The following is a 25,054-nucleotide window of genomic DNA, read 5'->3' on the forward strand; positions in this document are numbered from 1 at the left end:
ATGCCAACATTCCCTGTAGAGAGGGTCCAAGTGGTTGGCAAAAGCTTCATGTGGGAAGTAAGCCTTGAATCAAGTCTTTTAAAAAAGTGGCATAATGGGAGGAGCAGCCAGGCTTGCCAAGTGGAGGGCCAAGTATGGGACCCTGATTTCAGCTTTCTGGGGACACAGAGACAACTGTCTCAGGAGGCCAGGTTGTATTTTGGGGAGAGCAGCGGTGAAGGTGCATCTTGGTTGTGGAATACCCAAATTTTAAAGTTGAGCCACTGCTTTAAAAGGGGAGAGGCAAGTGTGACTCTTAAGCAGGAGTGCGAAATGAGTACGATGTTTGTGTTTATACTTCACATTTCCATGTAAGATAACAGGTCAGAAAGGCAGTTAGCAGACCCGTGGAGGATTTTGCAAGCTCGCAGGAGCTGAGAGCAGGGTGGTGGCAGTTGAGTTGGAGGGGAGAGGATATTTGCAGTCAGGAGGCATGCTGAAAGAAGAATTGATAAAACTTGGTCAACTGTATGTGAATCAACACCCTAAAAATCAACGTTGACTCAAGTTTCAATGTGGGTAACTGCAGGAAAGATGAAGTAGAAAATGGGAAAGGAGAGCCCATTTAGGGTGGAGGAAGGTAAATCTATTTTTAATGTAATAGTTTATTTTAAATGTGACCTTGCAACAATATGTCCAAGGAAAGCTATCCCTTGCTTAGGTGCAGGTCCTGGCAGAAGCTCAGGTTAGAGGTCAGCCCTGGACGTAGGGGAGGAGTTTGGATGACATGGGTCTGGCATTATTTGCAGCTGAAGCAGTGAGGGTGGGAGCAGTGGCCAAGAACTCTCCTGTGAGGAATGCGTAGCTAGAGGCAGGTAGGAAGGCCAGGGCCGATGAGGAAGGCAGGATTAGTTGGAGAGATGATAAGAAATAGAAAAGTGCTCTTTTAGTGGCTGAAGGAGAATTGCCTGGAGTTGGGGGGTGGGGTGGCGGGGGTCCCTTGTCTTGCAGTATTAGGAAGTTCAGGAAGAGAAGAACCATGCGAGGACATGGGATTTGGGAGGGAGAGAGTGACTGTCAATGATGGGCTTTCTTTACATGGGGGACAGTCGGATTCTCCAGTGGCCAGAGGAAATGTGTGAATAAAGAGGAAATAAAGGCAGGAAGAGAAAACATTGCACAGAAATTTGCCTTTCAAAGGAGGAAGAAAATTGAGTCATAGCATGCTAGAACGTGAAGGGTTGTCTGTAATCGCTGGTGTTTCACCGTCTTAGAGGTTTTCTTATGGAAGAGGCTCCTGAGGCTCCTCCAGCCCTCACTAGTCAGGGTGGCCACTGGGCAGCAGCGCCTCGGAGCTGGTTGGAAATGCAGGCTCCCCAGCGCCTCCCTGGATCTCCCGAATCAGACTCTGAATTTAACAACACCCTAGCCGGTGTCTGCTCAGCCCTTCCTGAGAAGTTCTGGTGTAGGACTCACAGTCAGAGTTGGGGTTGGAATATAATTCTCCCACTCCAGGGATTTTTCCAGGTGATACTAACTTAAGTTTTTTTTTCTTTTCTTTTTTTTTTTTGCTATTTTCTTTCAACAGTGTCAGAAGTTTGGACAGTATAACAAAGAAGACCCCACTTCCTTTAGGTTATCAGACTCCTTCTCTCTGTATCCTCAGGTAAGTAATATATATATTTTAAGTAACTATGCAAGAATACATTGTGGTAGAAATTAAAGTACTGTTTTTAGGCTAAAGTGAGGATTTGGTGTGGTTTGAGAGTAGAGGGTGAAGGCTGTGCAGGTCATGACAGACACTGTTTTTGAGACAGTGCCTAAGCCCTACAGAAGACAGAGATGATAGGCAGAGAGGAGGAGACGGGTACGGGATTGTTGCTGTAAGGCCACAGAAAAATTGCTAATCGGTGGTTCTGGTGGATGATCAGCTACCTCGGCAGCAGACCAAGAAAGCCAAGCACACGTGAGGATGGATGTGAGAGAATGAGACTGCAGTTAACATGACGGTTGTCTCAAGACGTGCCTGTAGTTATCATGCCACATCGTGACTGGGAACCGACAGTAGTAAGCAGCTCCTGGAAATAACTGCCCTGTGCCTGAAGCAGGCATGAGCCGATGGACAAGGGAAAGGCGGGAGAGCTAGCCAGAGTGCGGAGCTGCTGGGCACCTGGGGGCTGTGTTTCCTGACCTCCGTCTCATCTGAGCAAAGAACCTAGAGCTTAGCCCCATGGGCGGCTGTGAGGACTGCACAAGCTGAGGCTGAGGACTGCTTGTCACAGGCCGGCACCTGTTAAGTGCCAAGTAATTGTGAGCCAGTTCCGTACTGGCGTGCTGACTCCCAGGGTGGGCTCTTCCCAGATGCAGCTTTCCCAGACTGGGAGCAAACACAACTTTCCCCCCACTTTCCTCAGAGATGCCTTAGGAGGAGTAACTAGAAAGAAGCACGCAATTCATATCTAAATCGCGAGGACATAGATACCCCAATGTGTATTATCCTTTTGGGTACTTGTTTGGAAAGTGGACATGGGCTTCTGTCATGAATGTGTATAGCTTGGACTCTTAGGGCCAGAGGGGGCCTCAGAGGTCACCTCATCAAAGCCCAGCCAGGACAGGGCTCTGTGGTCCCTGACGTGTGGCCCTGTGGCCCGCTCTTGAGCAGTTCAGGCTGTACAGTGTTGTGGAAAGAGGCCTCAGGACTGGGTTCCAGTGCTGGCTCTGCTTCTGCTCATCTTGGATGAGGACCCAAACCCCTGTGGGTTTTGGTTTCCTCTTTAGAAGGAAGGAGTTGGCCTGGAGAAGTGGTTTGCAGTCTTTTAGAGCCATGGAATCCTTTCTTCAAGAGGAACCTCTCAGAAGTGGCATGGAAAGCAGGCCAAACTGGTGCAGCTCTGTTGTGCCCGCATACCACCCTGACCCTCTGTGGCCTACCTGGTGCCCCCACCTCCCACCCACTCTGGCGCTGCAGTGCAGATAAGACTCTGAAGAACACAGTTTGAAAAACACTAAATAAGATGGTTTCCAAGATTCCTTCTAACCAGACATCTAGGATAGAGGTCAAGAGCCCAGTCTGTGGTGTCAGACAACCTGGATCCAAGTCTGGCTCTGCCACTCAGTAGCGGGTGGCCTCTGGCAAGGTGCCTACCCTCAGCTTCCTCACCTATAAACTAGGGATGGTAAGAGAACCTCCCTCTTAGGCATACTGGGAGGATTACAATCATTCTTGTCAAGTACTTTTTGCCTTGCACATAGAAAGCACTGAATGTTGGCCATGATTATTATTTAGGCACCTGTGATTCCATATTTGGAATCTCAGAAAGCTTTGTCCTTCCCAAGGCAGCTCATTTCATGTTCTGGCAACTTTTTAGAGCAAGCTTTGCTCTCCACCTCCTGACCCTCGGGTAAAGATCACACCTCTCCGGAGTCATCACTAGCTCTCCGTCCCTCACCCTGCTCACTCCAGCACACTAGTCTGTATTTCTTGCCCTCCAGCCTCTCTTGTGTTGTCACTGCACCCCCACGCTGGCTGACCCTCTGCCCTCACCCCATCCTCCTAGCACTTCACTGTACATGGCTCATGACATCACCTCCTTGCATGTGCCTTTTCCCCACTGGACTGAGGCCCAAGAGCAGATATTCTGTCTGCAATCTGGCCCAGTGACTCCAGAAATAAATGCCCGTCTTTCCCATTTCATTGGAAGCTTTGAGATACTCAGAGAGTCCCTCCTTTTTAAAAAAATAATTTTTATTTCTAATTGTAGTAAAAAACATAACATTTACCATCTTCACCATTTTGTGTTACATATCTTTACATTGCTGTGCAACAGACCCAGAACTTCTTTCATTTTGCAAAACTGAAGCTATTAAGCAGCTCTCCATTTCCCTCTTACCCCAGCTCCTAGAACTATAATTTTACTCTCTGTTTATGAGCCTAGAGGATTTTTTCTTCAAGTCTGGGTTCTTTTTCAGAGATCTGTGGCACATCTGCTCTCTGAGTGTCTCAGGTTACAACTGTTTACATTTTTTTTCTTTATAAATGCAGTTCATGTTCCATCTGAGAAGATCTCCATTTCTTCAAGTGTTTAACAACAGTCCTGATGAGTCATCATACTACAGACATCATTTCGTGCGGCAGGATCTAACCCAGTCCCTCATCATGATCCAGCCCATTCTATACTCTTACTCCTTCCATGGACCACCAGAGGTAAGGCTGATGGGCTTTTCACATGCTTTTCTCAGAATTGGAATCACCTAATATATATTTTTTCCAGCATATTTACTCTTAGAGCAAAATTATTTAAAAAGAAGAAAGAAAAATTTGAATCTTCATAGCAACTTAACATTATTTCTGAGTTTTAAAAAAATATGCATAGTAAAAAGTCACAGGACATGTAAAGCTATTATCTGTGGAAGGCAGTATTACATTTAAAAAAACTTTTAAAAATCTGTAGGTACTTTTTTCCCAATGTGTTCATATACTTTGGTCCAATAATTCCATGTATTGTATTGGAAGGAAAGACTCCTACATACAGAAAAAGCTTTATTCAAAGTAGTAGTAAATGAACTGTTAAAATGCAAAGTTAGAAAACAATCCGTGTGTTCACTAGTAGGAAAATAAATAGGAAATATTCATGAAGTTTATATAATGTAATAAAATAGATAAATTGTTATGTTAAAATGTTACATAAAAAAATCAAAATAGAAACTTTTCCAAATTGTGTTTTTTAAAAGCCTGCAAGGATTAACAACTATAAGGAAATAAACCAAAATATCAATATTTGTTATACTTTTGGGTATAGATTTTCAAATTGTCCCTCCTGGGTATAAATTGCTTTTATTATTGAAATAAATATCACAATAAAATATATTCTGTATTAAACTTTTATAACTTGCATTAAAAGCTGTCCTCTTCATATAGGCATCATTTGCCTCTGTCATCCGTAGCAGTAAATCTGAGAGAATAGATCTCTGATAGATAAAATTACATTTCTAACACAAAACAGAGAATGTTTGGAATTATTTTTGGTTCCTAGTGCAAAAGAAACCATTAATCTCCCTTCCTAAATGATCAGGGTTTATTTGGAATCTCTTTGTTCTACAAAGTTGAAACCTTGACTGCCGAGTCAGGGAGCAGAAAGTGGGATTTGGCATGAAGAGCAGAGAGCCACTATGCCAGGCACCATTTTTCAACAGCCTTGTAGCTATTCTGTGGGCACCCTGGCTGTGGGGCTGCAGCAGCCACTGTGTGGGGAATGGAGGGAAGACCAGTGCCTTCTCTTTCTCTCTCTCCAGCCAGTTCTCCTGGACAGCGGCAGCATTCTACCTGACAGAATCTTGCTGATGGATACATTCTTCCAAATTGTTATTTATCTTGGCGAGGTAAGATGATATTAATTTCTTTCCTTACTATTGCTTTAACTTTTTATTAATTTAAGTTTTTATGACATTTGAAATAAGAATTTGGGCTTAGAGAACCCCACCACAGTTTTATTACAATGGGTATGGTGGCTTTTATTCTAGTGAATAAAATCTTTCTTCAGGTCCTTGGGGTATTTGTATATATAGTAATTTTAATAATATTTGTTGTAAGTCAGGCTCAGATGGTTCTATTAATCACTGTAACTTCCTGCTTTCTGAGTTGTCAGGCAAGATCAGTTCAGTTTTTCTTTGTAAAATTTTTAACACACCACTGTCCTTGCAGAGTTATATTAGAGTTACCAGTAAACAGTGAGTTTGGGACTGGTTTTTTCCTTTGATGAAATAAGGTGGCACAAAAAACTGTACCCAGGTTCTGTGGTTCCCCAGGAAGGCTGTGGATGGCCCCCAGGGGAGGGTCCCTTTCTTTCTCAAAGGGATTCATGTACTAAGGAAGGGAGTGGTTCCTCTGAAGAAACTCCCTTTATCAAGCATCATATGTAGTGATACCTTCTTTCTATTCTGTTGTACATTCTTTACCTTCAGTTAAATGCTTTGGTAGTTGACTTGATTTCCTGGTACATTAGAAGTGATTGTAAATGTCCTGCAAAGATAAATTGTGTTTCAGAATTCCCTTAATAACTTAAGATGAATTAGTTTTTAATACTAGTAGACCTTTTATAGTTTTTAAACTTTTTCAGCATATTAACATCCACTGTGCTCCTGCTTGCCCGCAGGTGCTAGGCCATCAGTAATGTTCCCAGATCAGGGGCCATTGGGTAACCAGCTACTGTTCCTGCTGGTTCCCTTAGGAACAGTAATCATGACACAGGTTTGACTTCAGATTACCCCTTACAGACATTTCTGACCACAGCCCCCATCCTGTTCGTTCCTATATTCTGTGTGCAAGTGATGGGTTCTAAAGGCCAAGAGAATGACATTGTTCTCACCCTCCAAAAATCCCCAAGTCTGTTGCCCCTGAGTGTTCTTATAAACTCTTGAACCCAAGGAAGCCTATGGGCATTTACTCTATGCCACCAGTCAGTCAAAAATGAATATCTGGAAAATGATACTGGAAACTCAGAGAGGAGGCTGCAGGCAGCAGAAGGAAGCATCTGTTTTTAAAACACATCAATCACTAGTTACCTCCTTTTACTCCATTTTCTCTCTGCGTTGTTTTCTCTTTTAGGATTCCCTAAGTAACATGTGAAAGCATTGCAGCTTATTTATAAAGAAATAGTAGTCAATCAGTATTTCTTGATTTCCCACATGCACAAGATATTCTTACAGCAGCTGCTGATGGGACTACAAAAAGGAATGAGACACAGTGTTTAGCCTGCTTGGGGAGACAGCCCTTTCCACACTTCAGTATATTGCCTTCTACTCCTTGCCTAATTAACACCCATACTTTGATTCTTAGAGCTTTATCTCCCCCCACCAAGAGTATCCCATTTCAGAGCCCAGGGAAGCCGGGGAGGGGTGAGGTCAATCCCACCCAGTCTGTGTGACCACTGTACACCAGTAGATGCAAAACATGTGCTGCTAGGAAAGAGAAGGATGAGTGGATTCTCTGTAGGAAGCCAACAGATCCCTCTCCCTGACAGGTGTAAGGACATGAGAGTCTAGACCAAGTGATAGCAGTGGAAGGGGATAGAAAGGGAGCCTATGGTACCTCGGGACAGCCAATCCCTGGGCATTTTTAACTGGTTGGTATGTAAACAGAAACTGAAGAGGAGGTGTGACCAATAACTGACATTTCTGGGAGAACTGTGTTGGGGGTGCCCTGGATGCACCTCTTTGCTCATTCATACTTGCCTTAGCTTTGCTTTGCTTCCCTCTGACACTAGTCATTTTTGACATAAGCCTTCTTCACTGGAAACAAGTTCTGGATGGTGGTGGTAGTGTTAAAATGTTAAACATGTCAAAGAAGGCTGTTGTTTCAATGTTTCCACAATAGCTGTCGTTGTTTGTTTTGGTGTAGACCATAGCCCAGTGGCATAAAGCTGGGTACCAGGATATGCCTGAGTACGAAAATTTCAAGCACCTCCTCCAGGCACCAGTAGAAGATGCTCAAGAAATTCTGCAGGCACGCTTTCCAATGCCACGTTACATTAACACAGAGCATGGAGGCAGTCAGGTGAGTGAGCTGAATTCCGGCACTGACAGTCTGTTGGTTTTGTGGTATATTTTTTGGATTTTAAATCCAAACAGCATGGTTAATTTTTTTTTATTAAGGTATCATTGATAGACAATCTTACGAATATTTCATATGAGCAACATGTGGTTACAACATTCACCCACATTATCAAGTCCCTCCCACACCCCAATGCAGTCACTGTCATGGTTAATATTTTATATGATATAAATTGACATACAGGTAAACTTCCAAATATGACTTCAAATGAGTGGCAAAAATATGTTGGTGTAAAAGTAGAGGATTGCCAAAATAGACATTTCAGATTTCAAGAGCCCTAATAAATAGCCATTGGGATTAAGGTACAGAAATGGGTTCTGATGTGGTAAAAAGCTATTACATTAATATTAATGCCACTTTTAATCTTTAAAGCTTTTTTTTTTTCCTTAAAGGCGCGATTCCTGTTATCCAAAGTGAACCCGTCTCAGACACACAATAACCTGTATGCTTGGGGACAGGTAAGAAATGGTCAGGTATGGAGAGAAGGCCAGACTACTTTTTGAAAAGCTTGTTTCAAATTGGATCCCTTTTGGTCTAGAGACAGAATACCCTGGGTAGTTCACTGGAAAAGAAGTTTGAATAACATAGTCAGGGTGGGGGTTGCCCTATGTGGATCCGCTTCTGTAATTCACAGCATAACGTGACAAGAACAGGCCAGAGCAGAGAACACTGTAGTGTGGCCAGCATTTGGCTCCCACAGAGCAATATCCCCCAACCCCCCACTCTTCTCTCTCCCAAGAGTGCCAGGCAGAAACATCTGCTCCTGCTCACCATTGGTTCTGCCTCCTCTTTACTTTTCAGCTTCTGATTCCTTCTTTATCTGATTATTCCCAGCATTTTTGTCTCTCTCAAATAAGTCTCTCCTTTCACTCTATTTTCTTATAACATTATAAAAAAATAAAAATTTTTTGGAGGCAATTGTAAATTAACATGCAATTGTAAGAAATAATAGAGGAGTCCCCTGTATCCTTTACCCAGTTTCCCCCAGTGGTTACATCCTGCAGAACTGTAATACAGTACCACAGCCAGTCAAGATAAACATTTCTGTCCTCACAAGGATCACATGTTGCCCTTTTATAGTCATATTCACTTCCTTTCTGATGCCACCCCTTCCTTAACACCTGGCAGCTGCTTATCTGTTCTCCATTTCTATAATTTGTCGTCCAGAATATTACATATATGAAATCACATGGTATGTAACCTTCTGGGATGGGCTTTTTTTCCCTCAGCATAATTATCTAGAGATTGATCCGTTGTTGCATGTATCAATTATTTGTTCCTTTCTCTATGCCAAGTATTCTGTGGTATGGATGTACTGCGGTTGTTAAGTCATTCACCTATTGACACATATCTGGGTTGCTCCCAGTTTTGGGCTACTAGGAATAAAGCTGCTATAAATATTCATATATGGGTTTCTTATAAGCATAAATTTCATTTCTCTGAAATAAATGCCCAGGAGTACATTTGCTCAGTCATATGGAAGTTACATGGTTAGTCTAAGAAACTGCCATACTGTCCAGAATGCCTGTTTGCTCCTACATCCCCCACTAGCAATATACGAGTCAGTATCTGTGCACCTTGCCAGCATTTGGTATCATCATTTTTATTTTAGCTATTCTGGTAGATCTGTAGTGGTATAACATTGTGGTTTTAACTTACATTTTCCTAATGACTAATGAACATTTTTCATGTTCTTCTTTTCTATGTATAGGTAGATCTTCTTTAATGATACCTCTGTGTTTTGGTCTTTTTTTTTTTTTGTCCATGTTCTGATTGGATTATTTGCTTTTTCACTGTTGAGTTTTGAAAGCTGACACTTTAACAAATTGGGAGTTAAGGGTGCCATCCCCATGCAGTCAAAAATAAAACTTGACTCCCCCAAAACTTAACTACTAGTAGCCTAATTTTGACAAGAAGCCTTACTGATAACATAAATATCCGATTAACATACATCTTGTATGTTATGTGTATTATGTTCTGTAGTCTTACAGTAAAGTAAGCTAGAAAAAAGATAATCTTTTTCATATTGTCACAGATCTCCAAAAATTTTTCCAATATATTTAGTGGAAAAAAAAAACCCATGTATAAATGGACTTGCACAGTTCAAACCCACATTGTTTGAGGGTCGGCAGTATTCTAGATGCTAGTCCTTTGTTGATATGTGATTTGGAAATATTTTCTCTCACTTGTAGCTTGTCTGTACATCCTCTACACAAGATGTTTTATAGAGAAAAATTTTTTAGTTCTTATGAAGTCTGCTTCATCAGTTTATCTTTTTATGAATTGTGCTTTGGTGTCAGGTCTAAGACTCTACCTAGGCCTAGATCCTAAAAATATATGTGTGTGTGTGTGTGTGTGTGTGTGTGTGTGTGTGTGTTTCTCTAGGTTTATGTTTACATTTCAATCTGGATCCATTTTGAGTTAACTTTTGTATAAATGAAGGTGTGAGGCTTAGCTTTATTTTTTGCATATAGATATCTAATTGCTCCATCCCCATTTACTGAAAAGGCTATTTTCTTCTGTTGAATGACTTTCACATCTTTGTAAAAGATTAGTTCAGCATACTTGTGTAAGTCAATTCCTGCATTTTTTGCTCAGTTCTATCTGTGTTTCTGTCCCTTTACTCATACCAGTCTTGATATACTATGGCTGTATAGTAAGGATTAAAATCAGGTAGACTGATTCCTCCCACTTTATTCTTGTTTTTCAAAATTGTCTTAGCTATTATAGTTCCTTTGCTTTGATATATGAAGTTCAGAATGATCACGTCTGTATCTTTAAAAAATCTTGTTAGGATTTTTGTAAGAACACATTAAGCCTTTATATCACTTTGGGAAGAAATGACATCTTTACTATGGTGAGTCTTCCAATCCATGAACTTGGTATGTCTCTCCATTATTAAATCTGTTTTGATTTCTTTCTTCAGTGTTGTGTATCTTCACTTTTAAAAAAATGATTGTGAATGGTATTGTAGTTTTAATTTCAGTGTCCAAGTGTTCATTGCTAGAAATACAGTTGATTTTTGTGTGTTTATCTTGTATCCTCTATCCTTACTGAGTCACATAGTACTTCTGGGAGACTTTCATAGTCCAAGGGCCCTCAGGCCCTGTACATTTTTTTTTTCATTTTTGAGTTGGGTAGTTTCTGTTATTTTATCTTCCAGTGTATTGACCCCTTTCTGCTCTTGAGCTCATACACTAAGCTTTTTGTTACTGTTTTTCAGTTCTGAAATTTCCATTTGGTTCTCCTTTATGTCTTTTACTCCTTTCTTCAGACTTTGTATTTCTTTGCTGAAGTCTTCCACTTTTTCAGTTGTTTCAAGTGTGTTTATCATTTGTTCATTGAAGCATTTTTATTAGCTGCTTTAAAGTTCTTTCTAACTTTGTTGTCAGTTGAATGTTAACACCTATTGGCTGGGTTTTTTTTTTCCATTCACTTTGAAGTCTTGACTCATTGTATGAAAACTGGTTTTTTATTGAAACAATAACATTTTTGTATTTTTTTATGGGACTACTTCTATTTAAACCTATTTTAGCTGGCTTTTTGTCACACTGTTCTGGCAGGGAAGTGGAGAGGAGACATTGTCTCCTTACTGGCAGGTAAAGATAGGAGTGTAGGTTTTCCTTTGGCCTCTGATGACACATGAGGTTGGGGATAATTCCTTGTTACTGCCGGGTGGAGATGGGCATTCCAGCTCCCCACTTAGTTTCCACTGATCCTGCTGTAGAGGTGGCCTTGATACTGTTGCATGATGGTGAAAGTGCTGGCTGTCCACTGGGCCTCCCCTGGTACCACCCCAATAAGCAGGGTGGCGCTTTACCAGCTCATGCCTAGTTGGAAAGCCATACTCTGAATCAGTCATCAGAACTCTGGAGAGAGGTAAAGTAGAAGGGCATATGCTCAGAACTGTTTGCAGTGGCAGGGTTGGCCTCAGTGGGTCGTGGAATGGTTCTGTGAGGAAATTATGCTTCAGTTGAAAGAATTAGCTGGACAGAGGACCAGGATGGTGGGAGTACTCATATCAGAGAGGGTTAACACTTGTGAATGCTGTAAGGTGGAAAGCTCCTTAATAACTCATGAATGCTAACCAGCTTTTAAGATACCTGCAAATAAGCCTTTTTCATTAAATCTTAGGAAACGGGAGCACCCATCCTAACTGATGACGTTAGCCTGCAGGTATTCATGGATCATCTGAAGAAGCTGGCTGTCTCCAGTGCCTGTTAAGCTGGGGATGTGAACAGGACTTTGAAGCAAACACTGTCAGATTGTGTTCCCAATTGTTTGTAAAGGCTTAATAACATTCCTGTTTTCTTGTGGATTTTAATAAATAATCAAAGGAAATGTTGTATGTAACCTTTAGATATAATTTATTTGTATTCCTTATGTGTGCCCCTTTTCTTGCATCGTAAAATTACAAGGTCACAAATGTTTTGGTATTTGTAGATGTTTATATGCCTTTTATATCCTAACTTTACAGTCTATATAAAATCAGAGGTAATGTATTTTGGCAACTTGCTTAGATGAAAATCATGATGATCACAAGGGAAATAAATGAAAAACTCATTGGCTAAAACAAGTTTGATTTCCTGAGCTCTCTATGTTGAGTGTGTGTGTGTTTTAAGTGACTCTCCAAGAAATATTTCCTGAACTTAATTCTCATTTACTGTCCAAGTGTTAACAGACAAAGGAAAAGTTTGAAATACAGGAAACTTTATTGAGACAGAATGATCTGCAGTGGTACTCTCCCTAACTCCATGTACTCCATGTAGACAGTCCATTCTAGGCAGGCTTAAAGAGTGGCTGATGGACATAAGTGACTCTAACAGTGACAACACTTTATCCTGGGCAATAAGTAAAGTAACAGGTACTGTTTTTAAATCAAAATAATGTATGATGCATGGTAAAAAAAAATGCTAGAGAATTTATAACAAATAACAGTTCTTTGCGTTACATAAACCTAAACCTACTCTTCAGAAGTGACTGCTTTTAACCTTTTCTTACAAGGTTTTTGTTGTTCTATCAAATTTAGCCATTATCTCACTTCTTATTTTGGAGAATAAGGATATGAAGACCTTTCTCTCTACCGTGCAGTTTTGATCAGTGTACCTTTTACTGTTACATTAACAAGGTTGATAAAATTTACATTCCAGCTTACAACCATAGTTAGGTCTTTTGTCTCAAAGCTGATCCTGTTGAGAACTGATAAAGATCACTTACACAGTTGTGGTAATGTAAGTATTGTCATGTCTGAGTCAGGTGGTACATTTTTCTCCAAGAGTTTGGTGTCCCAGCCCCTATGCTTCTTGACAGAAAGCATTCCAAATGGCAAAGTCAGCCATTTTGCTTACATTCAGGTATTCTGAGGGTTGATTCACCTCCTTTTTGGATATGGCTTCTTATATTTGCTGTTGTTTTCCCTCGAGTTTCCAATTTTTGTATTTTGAGTGAAGACTTTGTTCTCTATTTTATTAAGAAACTCCAGCTTGTTACTCTCCTTTAGGAATGGGGTCCAGTCTTTAAGGTCATTGATATCTTTAAACATAGGCCAATTGCTGTGACAACTGTCATCCAGGAATTTCTTTTAATTGGACTCCTGGGTTGAACTCTTCCTTTCATCACATAGTCATTTACTGTCTTAATTGCCTTTTCCTTTAAAAGCTATATTTGCTATCCTAAAACACTTTTACTTTAAAAAGCACGTGGCTGATAATTCACTGAATCTATTCTATTGGTCATACTTAACAGCTTTACTGAGTATAAAATTCTAGGCCCAAAATCATTTTCTTTCAGAATTTTGGAGCTGTTAGTTCATTTATTCAACCAATAATTCTTCAGTTATTTGCCATGTATGGAGTAGTCTTATAAGCCCTGGAATGTAGTCTGTAAAATAATAAATCTTGCTGTTTTGGAACTTTATGTTGTAGTTAGAGAAGACCAGTAAAAAAATTAGAGGTAAATTATATAATTTATTAGAAGGTACCAATGCCATATAGAAAAAGAAAGATGGGAAGACATTAAACTGGATTTTGGATAATCTGGATTGATTTTGATGCTCTGTCTTTTGATTTTGCATTTACTGCCTTTTTGCTTCTGCTCTACATTCTGGGAGAGTTTCCTATCTTTTTTTTTTTTTTGTATCATTTATCTACTATTACATGAAGGACATTATGTTTACTAGGCTCCCCCCTTCACCAAGTCCCCCCCAGATCCCCATTCAGTCACTGTCCATCAACATAGTAAGATGCTGTAAAATCACTACTTGTCACCAAGTTCAGTCACTGTCCTTCAACATAGTAAGATGCTGTAGAATCACTACTTGTCCTCTCTGCCTTGCACAGCCCTTCCCGTGCCCCCCCAACACTATACGTGCTAATCGTAATGCCCCCTTTCTTTTCTTCCTGCCCTTATCCCTCCCTTCCCACCCGTCGTCCCCAGTCCCTTTCCCTTTGGTAACTATTAGTCCATTCTTGGGATCTGTGCTTCTGCTGCTGTTTAGTACCTTCAGTTTTCTTTTGTTCTTATACTCCACATATGAGTGAGATCATTTGGTACTTGTTTTTCTCCACCTTGCTTATTTCACTGAGCATAATACCCTCTAGCTCCATCCATGTTGTTGCGAATGGTAGGATTCGTTTTTTTCTTAGGGCTACGTAATATTCCATTGTGTATATGTATCACATCTTCTTTATCCAATCATCTACTGATGGACATTTAGGTTGCTTCCATATCTTGGCTATTGTAAATAGTGCAGCGATAAACATAGGGGTGCATCTGTCTTTTTCAAACTGCACTCCTCCATTCTTAGGGTAAATTCCTAGAAGTGGAATTCCTGGGTCAAATGGTATTTCTATTTTGAGCATTTTGAGAAACGTCCATACTGCTTTCCATAATGGTTGAACTAATTTACATTCCCACCAGCAGTGTAGGAGGGTTCCCCTTTCTCCACAACCTCGCCAACATTTGTTGTTGTCTTTTGGATGTTAGCCATCCTTACTGGTGTGAGATGATATCTCATTGTGGTTTTAATTTGCATTTCTCTGATGACAAGCGATATGGAGCATCTTTTCATGTGTCTGTTGGCCATCTGAATTTCTTCTTTAGAGAACTGTCTATTCAGCTCCTCTGCCCATTTTTTAATTGGATTATTTGCTTTCTGTTTGTTGAGGTGTGTGAGCTCTTTATATATTTTGGATGTCAACCCTTTATCAGATCTGTCATTTTCGAATATATTCTCCCATACTGTAGGATACCTTTGTGTTCTCTTGATGGTGTCCTTTGCTGTACAGAAGCCTTTCAGCTTGATATACTCCCATTTGTTCATTTTTGTGTTTGTTTCCCTTGCCCAGGGAGTTGTGTTCAAGAAGAGGTCACTCATGTTTACGTCTAAGAGATTTTTGCCTATCTTTTTTTCTAAGAGTTTTATGGTTTCATGACTTACATTCAAGTCTTTGATCCATTTTGAATTTACTTTTGTGTATGGGGTTACACAGTGATCCAGTTTCATTCTCTTATATGTAACTGTCCAGTTTTGCCAGCACCGTCTGTTGAAGAGACTGTCATTTCCCCATTGTATGTCCATGGCCCCTTTATCAAATATTAGTTGACCATATATATTTGGGTTAATGTTTGGAGTCTCTATTCTGTTCCATTGCTCTGTGGCTCTGTTCTTGTGCTAGAACCAAATTGTCTTGATAACTGTGGCTTTGTAGTAGAGCTTGAAGTAGGAGAGTGAGATCCCCCCCCACTTTATTCTTCCTTCTCAGGATTGCTTTGGCTGTTTGGGGTCTTTGGTGGTTCCATATGAATTTTTGAACTATTTGTTCCCGTTCATTGAAGAATGCTGTTGGTAATTTGATAGGGGTTGCATCGGATCTGTATATTGCTTTGGGCAGGATGGCCATTTTGACGATATTAATTCTTCCTAGCCTAGAGCATGGGATGAGTTTCCGTTTGTTAGTGACTTCTTTAATTTCTCTTAAGAGTGTCTTATAGTTTTCAGGGTATAGGTCTTTCACTTCCTTGGTTAGGTTTATTCCTAGGTATTTTATTCTTTTTGATGCTATTGTGAATGGAATTGTCTTCCTGACTTCTCTTTCTGTTAGTTTATTGTTAGTGTATAGGAAAGCCACAGATTTCTGTGTGTTAATTTTGTATCCTGTAAATTTGCTGAATTCCGATATTAGCTCTAGTAGTTTCGGAGTGGAGTCTTCAGGGTTTTTTATGTACAATATCATGTCATCTGCAAATAGTGACAGTTTAACTTCTTCTTTACCAATCTGGATTCCTTGTATTTCTTTGTTTTGTCTAATTGCCATGGCTAGGACCTCCAGTACTATGTTGAATAACAGTGGGGATAGTGGGCATCCCTGTCTTGTTCCCGATCGCAGAGGAAAAGCTTTTAGCTTTTCGCTGTTCAGTATGATGTTGGCTGTGGGTTTATCATGTATGACCTTTATTTTGTTGCGGTACTTGCCCTCTATACCCATTTTGTTGAGACTTTTTATCATGAATGGATGTTGAATTTTATCGAATGCTTTTTCAGCATCCTTGGAGATGATCATGTGGTTTTTGTCTTTCTTTTTGTTGATGTGGTGAATGATGTTGATGGATTTTCAAATGTTGTACCATCCTTTTCATCCCTGAGATGAATCCCACTTGGTCATGGTGTATGATCCTTTTGATGTATTTTTGAATTCGGTTTGCTAATATTTTGTTGCATCTACGTTCATCAGGGATATTGGTCTGTAGTTTTCTTTTCTGGTGGGGCCTTTTCCTGGTTTTGGTATTAGGGTGATGTTGGCTTCATAGAATGAATTTGGAAGTATTCCCTCCTCCTCTATTTTTTGGAAAACTTTAAGGAGAATGGGTATTATGTCTTCTCTGTATGTCTGATAAAATTCCGAGGTAAATCTATCTGGCCCGAGGGTTTTGTTCTTTGGTAGTTTTTTGATTACCACTTCAATTTCGTTGCTGGTAATTGGTCTGTTTAGATTTTCTGTTTCTTTCTTGGAAGGTTGTATTTTTCTAGGAAGTTGTCCATTTCTCCTAGGTTTCCCAGCTTGTTAGCACATAGGTTTTCATAGTACTCTCTAATAATTCTTTGTATTTCTGTGGGGTCCGTCATGATTTTTCCCTTCTCGTTTCTGATTCTGTTGATTTGTGTTGACTCTCTTTTCCTCTTAATAAGTCCGGCTAGACGGTTATCTATTTTCTTTATTTTCTTGAAGAACCAGCTCTTTGTTTCATTGATTTTTGCTATTGTTTTATTTTTCTCAATTTTGTTTATTTCTTCTCTGGTCTATATCATGTCCCTCCTTCTTCTGACCTTAGGCCTCATTTGTTCTTCTTTTTCCAATTTCGATAATTGTGACATTAGACCATTCATTTGGGGTTGTTCTTCCTTCTTTACATATGCCTGGATTGCTATATACTTTCCTCTTAAGACTCCTTTTGCTGTATCCCACAGTAGTTGGGGCTTTGTGTTGTTGTCGTCGTTTGTTTCCATATATTGCTGGATCTCCATTTTGATTTGGTCCTTGATGCATTGAATATTTAGGAGCGTGTTGTTAAGCCTCCATGTGTTTGTGAGCCTTTTTGCTTTCTCTGTACAGTTCATTTCTAGTTTTATGCCTTTGTGGTCTGAAAACTTGGTTGGTAGGATTTCAATCTTTTGGAATTTACTGAGGCTCTTTTTGTGGCCTAGTATGTGGTCTATTCTGGAGAATGTTCCATGTGCACTTGAGAAGAATGTGTATCCTGTTGCTTTTGGATGTAGAGTTCTGTAGATGTCTATTAGGTCCATCTGTTCTAGTGTGTTGTTCAGTGCCTCTGTGTCCTTACTTCTTTTCTGTCTGGTGGATCTGTCCTTTGGAGTGAGTAGTGTGTTGAAGTCTCCCAGAATGAATGCATTGCATTCTATTTCCTCCTTTAGTTCTGTTAGTATTTGTTTCACATATGTTGGTGCTCCTGTATTGGGTGCATATATATTTATAATGGTTATATCCTCTTGTTGGACTGAGCCCTTTATCATTATGTAATGTCCTTCTTTATCTTTTGTTACTTTCTTTATTTTGTCTGTTTTGTTTGATACTAGTATTGCAACACCTGCTTTTTTGTCTCTGTTGTTTGCATGAAATATCTTTTTCCATCCCTTGACTTTAAGTCTGTGCATATCTTTGGGTTTGAGGTGAATCTCTTGTAAGCAGCATATGGATGGATCTTGCTTTTTTATCCATTCTGTTACTCTGTGTCTTTTGTTTGGTGCATTCAGTCCATTTACACTTAGGGTGATTATTGAAAGGTATGTACTTATTGCCATTGCAGGCTTTAAGTTTGTGTTTACCAAAGGTTCAAGGTTAGCTTCTTTACTATCTTACTGTCTAACTTAACTCGCTTATTGAGCTATTATAAACACGGTCTGATGATTCTTTATTTCTCTCCCTTCTTATTCCTCCTCCTCCCTTCTTCATATGTTGTGTGTTTTGTTCTGTGGTCTTTTTAGGAGTGCTCCCATCTAGAGCAGTCCCTGTAAGATGCCCTGTAGAGGTGGTTTGTGGGAGGCAAATTCCCTCAACTTTTGCTTGTCTGGGAATTGTTTAATCCCTCCTTCATATTTAAATGATAATCGTGCTGGATACCTTGGTTCGAGGCCCTTCTGTTTCATTGCATTAAGTATATCATGCCATTCTCTTCTGGCCTGTCGGGTTTCTGTTGAGAAGTCTGATGATAGCCTGATGGGTTTTCCTTTGTAGTTGACCTTTTTTTTCTCTCTGGCTGCCTTTAATACTTTGTCCTTGTCTTTGATCTTTGCCATTTTAATTATTATGTGTCTTGGTGTTGCCCTTCTTGGATCCCTTCTCATGGGAGTTCTGTGTACCTCTGTGGTCTGAGAGGCCATTTCCTCCCCTACTTTGGGGAAGTTTTCAGCAATTATTTCTTCAAAGACACTTTCTATCCCTTTTTCTCTCTCTTCTTCATCTGGTACCCCTATAATGCGGATATTGTTCCATTTGGATTGCTCACTCACCTCTCTTACAATTCTTTCATTCCTGGAGTTCCTTTTATCTCTCTCTGCAACAGCTTCTCTGCATTCCTGTTCTCTGTTTTCTAGTCCATTAATGGTCTCTTGCATCTCGTCCATTCTGTTTTGAAGTCCTTCCAGAGCTTGTTTTGTTTCTGTATTCTCCTTCCTTAGTTCTTGCATATTTCTCTGCAAGTCCATCAGCATGGTTATGACTTTCGTTTTGAATTCTTTCTCAGGAACACTGGTTAAATCTATCTCCCCAGGTTCCTTCTCAGGGGAAGATGTAGCAGATGCCGAAGCTGTCTGGGTTACTCTTGTCTGTATCAAATTTTTTTGCCTTTTCATGTTGATATGTGCAGTGGAGTGCTATTGACATGTCTATCAGCTTTCCATTTGGCTCCTGGCCTTTACTGAGACAACTGCAATTCCTAGTGGCTTGTATTGGGCAATTGCGTGTAGACTGGGTCTTTGTATCTTGCCCAGCTGGTATGGAGGAAGCTCCCTTGCTGAGGGTGTGGCCAGCCTCAGGCTGCTAATCTGCTATGGCAAGGCCCCAGAGGGGTAGTGGACATGGGGCTGTTTGGCTGTTTACATCCGTGAGGGTTCTCAGAGCTGTTGCCCAGGGGGTTACTGCGTCCAGAGTGCCCTGGAATTTCCAGCTGTTGGACTGTGACCTGGGATGTTTCCGTCCAGCTGTGGCGTCCCTGTCCCTCTAAGACTTTCAAAAAGCACTCGCTTTTCTTTGTCACAGGGGCATCGGCTTCGGGACCCGCTCAGAGGTCTTGCTGCCCTGTTTCCCTAGTTTCCAGCACCCCACACATGCACTGTGTCTGCGCTCTGGTGAGGATAGCTGGGGCTGGGTGTTTAGCAGTCCTGGGCTCTCTCTCCCTCCCTACTCTGACTCCTCTCCTACCGGGAGCTGGGGTGAGGGGCGCTCAGGTCCCGCCAGGCTGGGGCTTGTATCTTACCCCTTTCACCAGGCGCTGGGCTCTCTCACGTGTGGATGTAGTCTGGCTGTTGTCCTGTGTCTTCTGGTCTCTCTTTCAGGATTAGTTGTATTTGTTGTATTTTCAAAAATATTTATGTTTTGGGAGGAGATTCCCACTGTCCTACTCACGCTGCCATCTTGGCTCCACCTCTGAGAGTTTTCTATCCTAAAGTGCTGAGCAGTTTACATTTTTAATGGGAAAAACTAATTTTCCTGGAGGATTAAAGATGGCGGCATGAGAGGAGACACAGAGGCTTCCTCCTAAAACTGGATACAATTAGACAATGTATTTGGCGCAACTAATCCTGAGAGAGCAACAGGAAAGAGGGCAGCGTCAGGGATGCAGGGATGGTACAACATTCGAAAATCCATCAATATCATCCACCACATCAACAAAAAGGACAAAAACCACATGATCATCTCCATGGATGCTCAAAAAGCATTCGACAAAATTCAACATCCACTCATGATAAAAACTCTCAACAAAATGGGTATAGAGGGTAAGTACCGCAACATAATAAAGGCCATATATTATAAATCCACAGCCAACATCATACTGAACAGCGAAAAGCTGAAAGCTTTTCCTCTGAGATCGGGAACTAGACAGGGATGCCCACTCTTCCCACTGTATTTAACATAGTACTGGAGGTCCAAGCTACAGCAATCAGACAAAACAAAGAAATATAACAAATCCAGATTGGTAAAGAAGAAGTTAAACTGTCACTATTTGCAGATGATATGATATTGTACATAAAAAACCCTAAAGATTCCACTCCAAAACTACTGGAACTGGTATCAGAATACAGCAAAGGTGCAGGATACAAAATTAACACACAGAAATCTGTGGCTTTCCTATACACTAACAATGAGCCAATAGAAAGAGAAATTAGGAAAACAATTCCATTCACAATTGCCTCAAAAAGAATAAAATACCTAGGAATAAACCTAACCAAAGAAGTGAAAGACCTATACCCTGAAAACTACAAGTCACTCTTAAGAGAAATTAAAGGGGACACTAACAAAGGGAAACTCATCCATTGCTCATGGCTAGGAAGAATTAATATAATCAAAATGGCCACCTGCCCAAAGCAATATACAGATTTGATGCAATCCCTATCAAATTACCAGCAACATTCTTCAATGAACTGGAACAAATAATTCAAAAATTCATATGGAAACACCAAAGACCCCGAATAGCCAAAGCAATCCTGAGAAAGAAGAATAAAGTACGGGGGAATCTCACTCCCCAACTTCAAGCTCTACTACAAAGCCATAGTAATCAAGACAATTTGGTACTGGCACAAGAACAGAGCCACAGACCAGTGGAACAGATTAGAGACTCCAGACATTAACCCAAACATATATGGTCAATTAATATTTGATAAAGGAGCCATGGACATACAATGGTGAAATGACAGTCTCTTCAACAGATGGTGCTGGCAAAACTGGACAGCTACATGTAGGAGAATGAAACTGGACCATTGTCTAACCCCATATACAAAAGTAAATTCAAAATGGATCAAAGACCTGAATGTAAGTTATGAAACCATAAAACTCTTAGAAAAAATCATAGGCAAAAACCTTTTAGACATAAACATGAGTGACCTCTTCTTGAACATATCTCCCCGGGCAAGGAAAACAACAGCAAAAATGAACAAGTGGGACTATATTAAGCTGAAAAGCTTCTGTACAGCAAAAGACACCATCAATAGAACAAAAAGGAACCCTACAGTATGGGAGAATATATTTGAAAATGACACATCCGATAAAGGCTTGACGTCCAGCATCCAGAATATATAAAGAGCTCACACGCCTCAACAAACAAACAAAAAGTAACCCAATTAAAAAATGGGCAGTGGAACTGAAGAGACAGTTCTCTAAAAAAGAAATACAGATGGCCAACAGACACATGAAAAGATGCTCCACATCGCTAATTATCAGAGAAATGCAAATTAAAACTACAATGAGGTATCACCTCACACCAGTAAGGATGGCTGTCATCCAAAAGACAAACAACAGCAAATGTTGGCGAGGCTGTGGAGAAAGGGGAACCCTCCTGCACTGCTGGTGGGAATCTAAATTAGTTCAGCCATTGTGGAAAGCAGTATGGAGGTTCATCAAAATGCTCAAAACAGACCTACCATTTGACCCAGAAATTCCACTCCTAGGAATTTACCCTAAGAACACAGTAATCAAGTTTGAGAAAGACAGATGCACCCCTATGTTTATCGCAGCACTATTTACAATAGCCAAGAATTGGAAGCAACCTAAATGTCCATCGGTAGATGAATGGATAAAGAAGATGTGGTACATATACACAATGGAATACTACTCAGCCGTAAGAAGAGGGAAAATCCTACCATTTGCAGCAACATGGATGGAGCTGGAGGGTATTACGCTCAGTGAAATAAACCAAGCGGAGAAAGAGAAATACCAAATGATTTCACTCATCTGTGGGGTATAAGAACAAAGGAAAAACTGAAGGAACAAAACAGCAGCAGAATTACAGAACCCCAAAATGGACTAACAGGTACCAAAGGGGAATGGACTGGGGAGGATGGGTGTGCAGGGAGGGATAAGGGGGTGTAAGAAGAAAGGGGGTATTAAGATAAGCATGCATGGGGGGGAGGGAGAACGGGGAGGGCTGTACAACACAGAGAGGACAAGTAGTGATTCTACAACATTTTGCTATGCTGATGGACAGTGACTGTAATGTTGTTTATAGGGGGGACCTGGTATAGGGGAGAGCCTAGTAAACATAGTATTCTTCAGGTAAGTGTAGATTAAAGATTTAAAAAAAAAATTAAGAAAGAAAGAATAGGGGGATTACTCCTTGATAGGATAAAACTAATGGTAAATCAAAGATTAACGCATGCTTTAAATATCATTACTTTTGTCACTTAAAGGGTGTCAGATGATCGGCTATGGAGGTACACTTTTCTGATAATATTCCTTTTTCTTAATAAAAAAAAAAAAGCAGTTCCTGTGTGGTGACCTCCAATGAGTTCTATACAATGGTATAAAGGGCATATCAAAGTGTGGGCAAAGGGTCTGTTTGTTTTTATACAGAAGATCAAAGCCTAATTTGGCTACCCAGAAAATGAACTAAGATACCATATGAAGAAGAACTTCCAACATCAGCACTCTCTGGAAGACTCATACCAGAAGATGATCATCAAAAAACCTCCACAAATATCCAGGCGATGCTGCAGTTGTAGCTGCATCCATCCCACCATTTCCTGGACTTGCCATTGGAATGAAGAAGGAGATATCTAAGCTGGTCTGTGCATGCAGTAAAACAACAAATTTGACTGGATCTATACTGTTGGAACTCAACCAAGAATTAGGAGAAGTGCAAGTTGTAGCGCTCCAAAATCTTATGACTACAGACTATCTACGGTTAAAAGAACATAGGGGATGTGAACAGTTCCCAGAAATGGGTTGTTTTAATTTGTCTGATTTCTCTCAGACTGTTCAAGTACAGTTGGACAATATCCATCATATCATAGGCAAATTTTCACAAATGTGTGTGTGTGTGTAGAGCGCCTAACTGGTTTTCTTGGCTTCACTGGAGATGGCTCGTAATTATAGATCTGCTTTGTTTATGTAACTGTATTCCTATTATGTTAATATGTGTGCGTAATTTAGTTAGTAGTTTAAAACCTATACATGCTTAAGTTACTCTACAAGAAAATATGTCAAAGAAATAAATCCTTCCATGTTTTCTTCCATCTGCTACCTCTATAGCATTTCTTCTTCCTTCCTAATTATAACCCTTAAATAGAATTCGTGCCTCATGTCAAATTTACTGAGTATCATAATTCCTCCAAGTGTTAAAGATACCTCAAGACAAATGCTGGGCATAGAAGCCACAGGGTATAAATCTGCAAAGAAGCAAAAAGCTAACCTTTTCAAATAATATGGCTTCTCTCCCACTTACCAACTTTACATCTCCCTGTATGGCCCTTGAAGATGACTGGTTAGCCAGAGATGGGTAAGATTCCTCAAGGGAGGAACAACCTAAGGCAGGCACAGTCGCAGGGGGGCCATCAGGTGAGAAATTGGGGATCAACAGTGGTGAAGCTTAGAACCTCACCCTCCCCTGTTTTGAGAGAAATCTTCTGCATCCGTGGATGTTTTATTGCCCTTGTCTAGCTCGGATTAACACATAGTCTACAGGCACACACCTGATCATCTACAATTGCTCTCTTACAACACTAAACTGTTTTCTACCTGTATCTTGCATCTACCTACCACTTCAGCATTTTATTAAAAATAAAAAAAATAATAATAATAAAGTGAGAAATGTGGGATCCACATATAAATGAAGTATAAAAATCAAACAAATATTCATATTTGACCTGATTGTTTATAGTTCATAATGCGTGATCAAAACCGAAAGTTTCTGTGATGACTGCCCTTGTACTCTTCACCATGTAGGCACTTATTCACTATGTAAGAATTCGTTCACCATGTAAGAACTTGTTTGTTATGCTTCAGAAGATTGGAGACTGACGAGAATTAGGCTTGAGATGGATTAATGATTGTGCATTGAGCATTGACACCCCTATACAGAATTTTATTGTTGTTAACAACCACTTGATCAATAAATGAGAGATGCCCTCTCAAAACAAAACAAAACAAACAAAAACAAACAAACAAACAAACAAAAAGCTCAAAACAGAAATACCATTTGGCCCAGGAATTCCACTTCTAGGAATTTACCCTAAGAATGCAGCAATCCAGTTTGAAAAAGACAGGTGCACCCCTATGTTCATCGCAGCCAAGAAATGGAAGCAACCTAAATGTCCATCAGTAGATGAGTGGATAAAGGAGAAGTGGTACATATACACAATGGAATATTACTCAGCCATAAGAAAAAAACAGATCCTACCATTTGCAACAACATGGATGTAGCTAGAGGGTATTATGCTCAGTGAAATAAGCCAGGCGGAGAAAGACAAGTACCAAATGATTTCACTCATATGTGGAGTATAAGAACAAAGAAAAACTGAAGGAACAAAACAGCAGCAGAAGCACAGAACCCAAGAATGGACTAACTGTTACCAAAGGGAAAGGGACTGGGCAGGAAGGGTGGGAAGGGAGTGATAAGGGCAGGGAAAAAGAAAGGGGGCCTTACTATTAGCATGTATAGTGTGTCTGGGGGGCTTAGGGAGGGATGTGCAACACAGGGAAGACAAGTAGTGAGTCTACAACATCTTACTATGCTGATGGACAGTGACTGTAATGGGGTTTGTGCGCGGGGGGGACTTGCTGAAGGGGGGAGTCTAGTAACCATAATGTTCTTCATGTAATTGTAGATTAATGATAATAAACTGAATTTTAAAAAAACTAATATTCCTTACCTTTTCCATAGAATATTTTTCTAACTTTTTGGGTACAATTTTTAAATTGAGATAAGTCATATAGAAGAGTACCTAAAACTGCATAAGGT

The 25,054-nt window shown here is 40.3% G+C and overlaps 1 protein-coding gene across 3 annotated transcripts in view; it reads left to right on the forward strand.

Moving 5' to 3' along the window:
- SEC23B (SEC23 homolog B, COPII coat complex component) overlaps nucleotides 1-12,164 on the forward strand; it is a 47,783-nt gene extending 35,619 nt beyond the window's left edge. For all 3 annotated transcript variants that reach the window (XM_037022467.2, XM_017661210.3, XM_017661209.3), the window contains exons 15-20: nucleotides 1,568-1,645; nucleotides 4,022-4,183; nucleotides 5,272-5,358; nucleotides 7,376-7,531; nucleotides 7,981-8,046; nucleotides 11,723-12,164. In XM_037022467.2, coding sequence (XP_036878362.1) covers nucleotides 1,568-1,645; nucleotides 4,022-4,183; nucleotides 5,272-5,358; nucleotides 7,376-7,531; nucleotides 7,981-8,046; nucleotides 11,723-11,812 — 639 coding nt within the window. In that variant the 3' untranslated portion in view covers nucleotides 11,813-12,164. The remainder of the gene's footprint in view (nucleotides 1-1,567; nucleotides 1,646-4,021; nucleotides 4,184-5,271; nucleotides 5,359-7,375; nucleotides 7,532-7,980; nucleotides 8,047-11,722) is intronic.
- The last annotated feature ends 12,890 nt before the right edge of the window (nucleotides 12,165-25,054 follow it).

This window comes from Manis javanica, chromosome 5 (genome assembly GCF_040802235.1).
Source record: "Manis javanica isolate MJ-LG chromosome 5, MJ_LKY, whole genome shotgun sequence".
NCBI classification, from domain to species: Eukaryota; Metazoa; Chordata; class Mammalia; order Pholidota; family Manidae; genus Manis; species Manis javanica.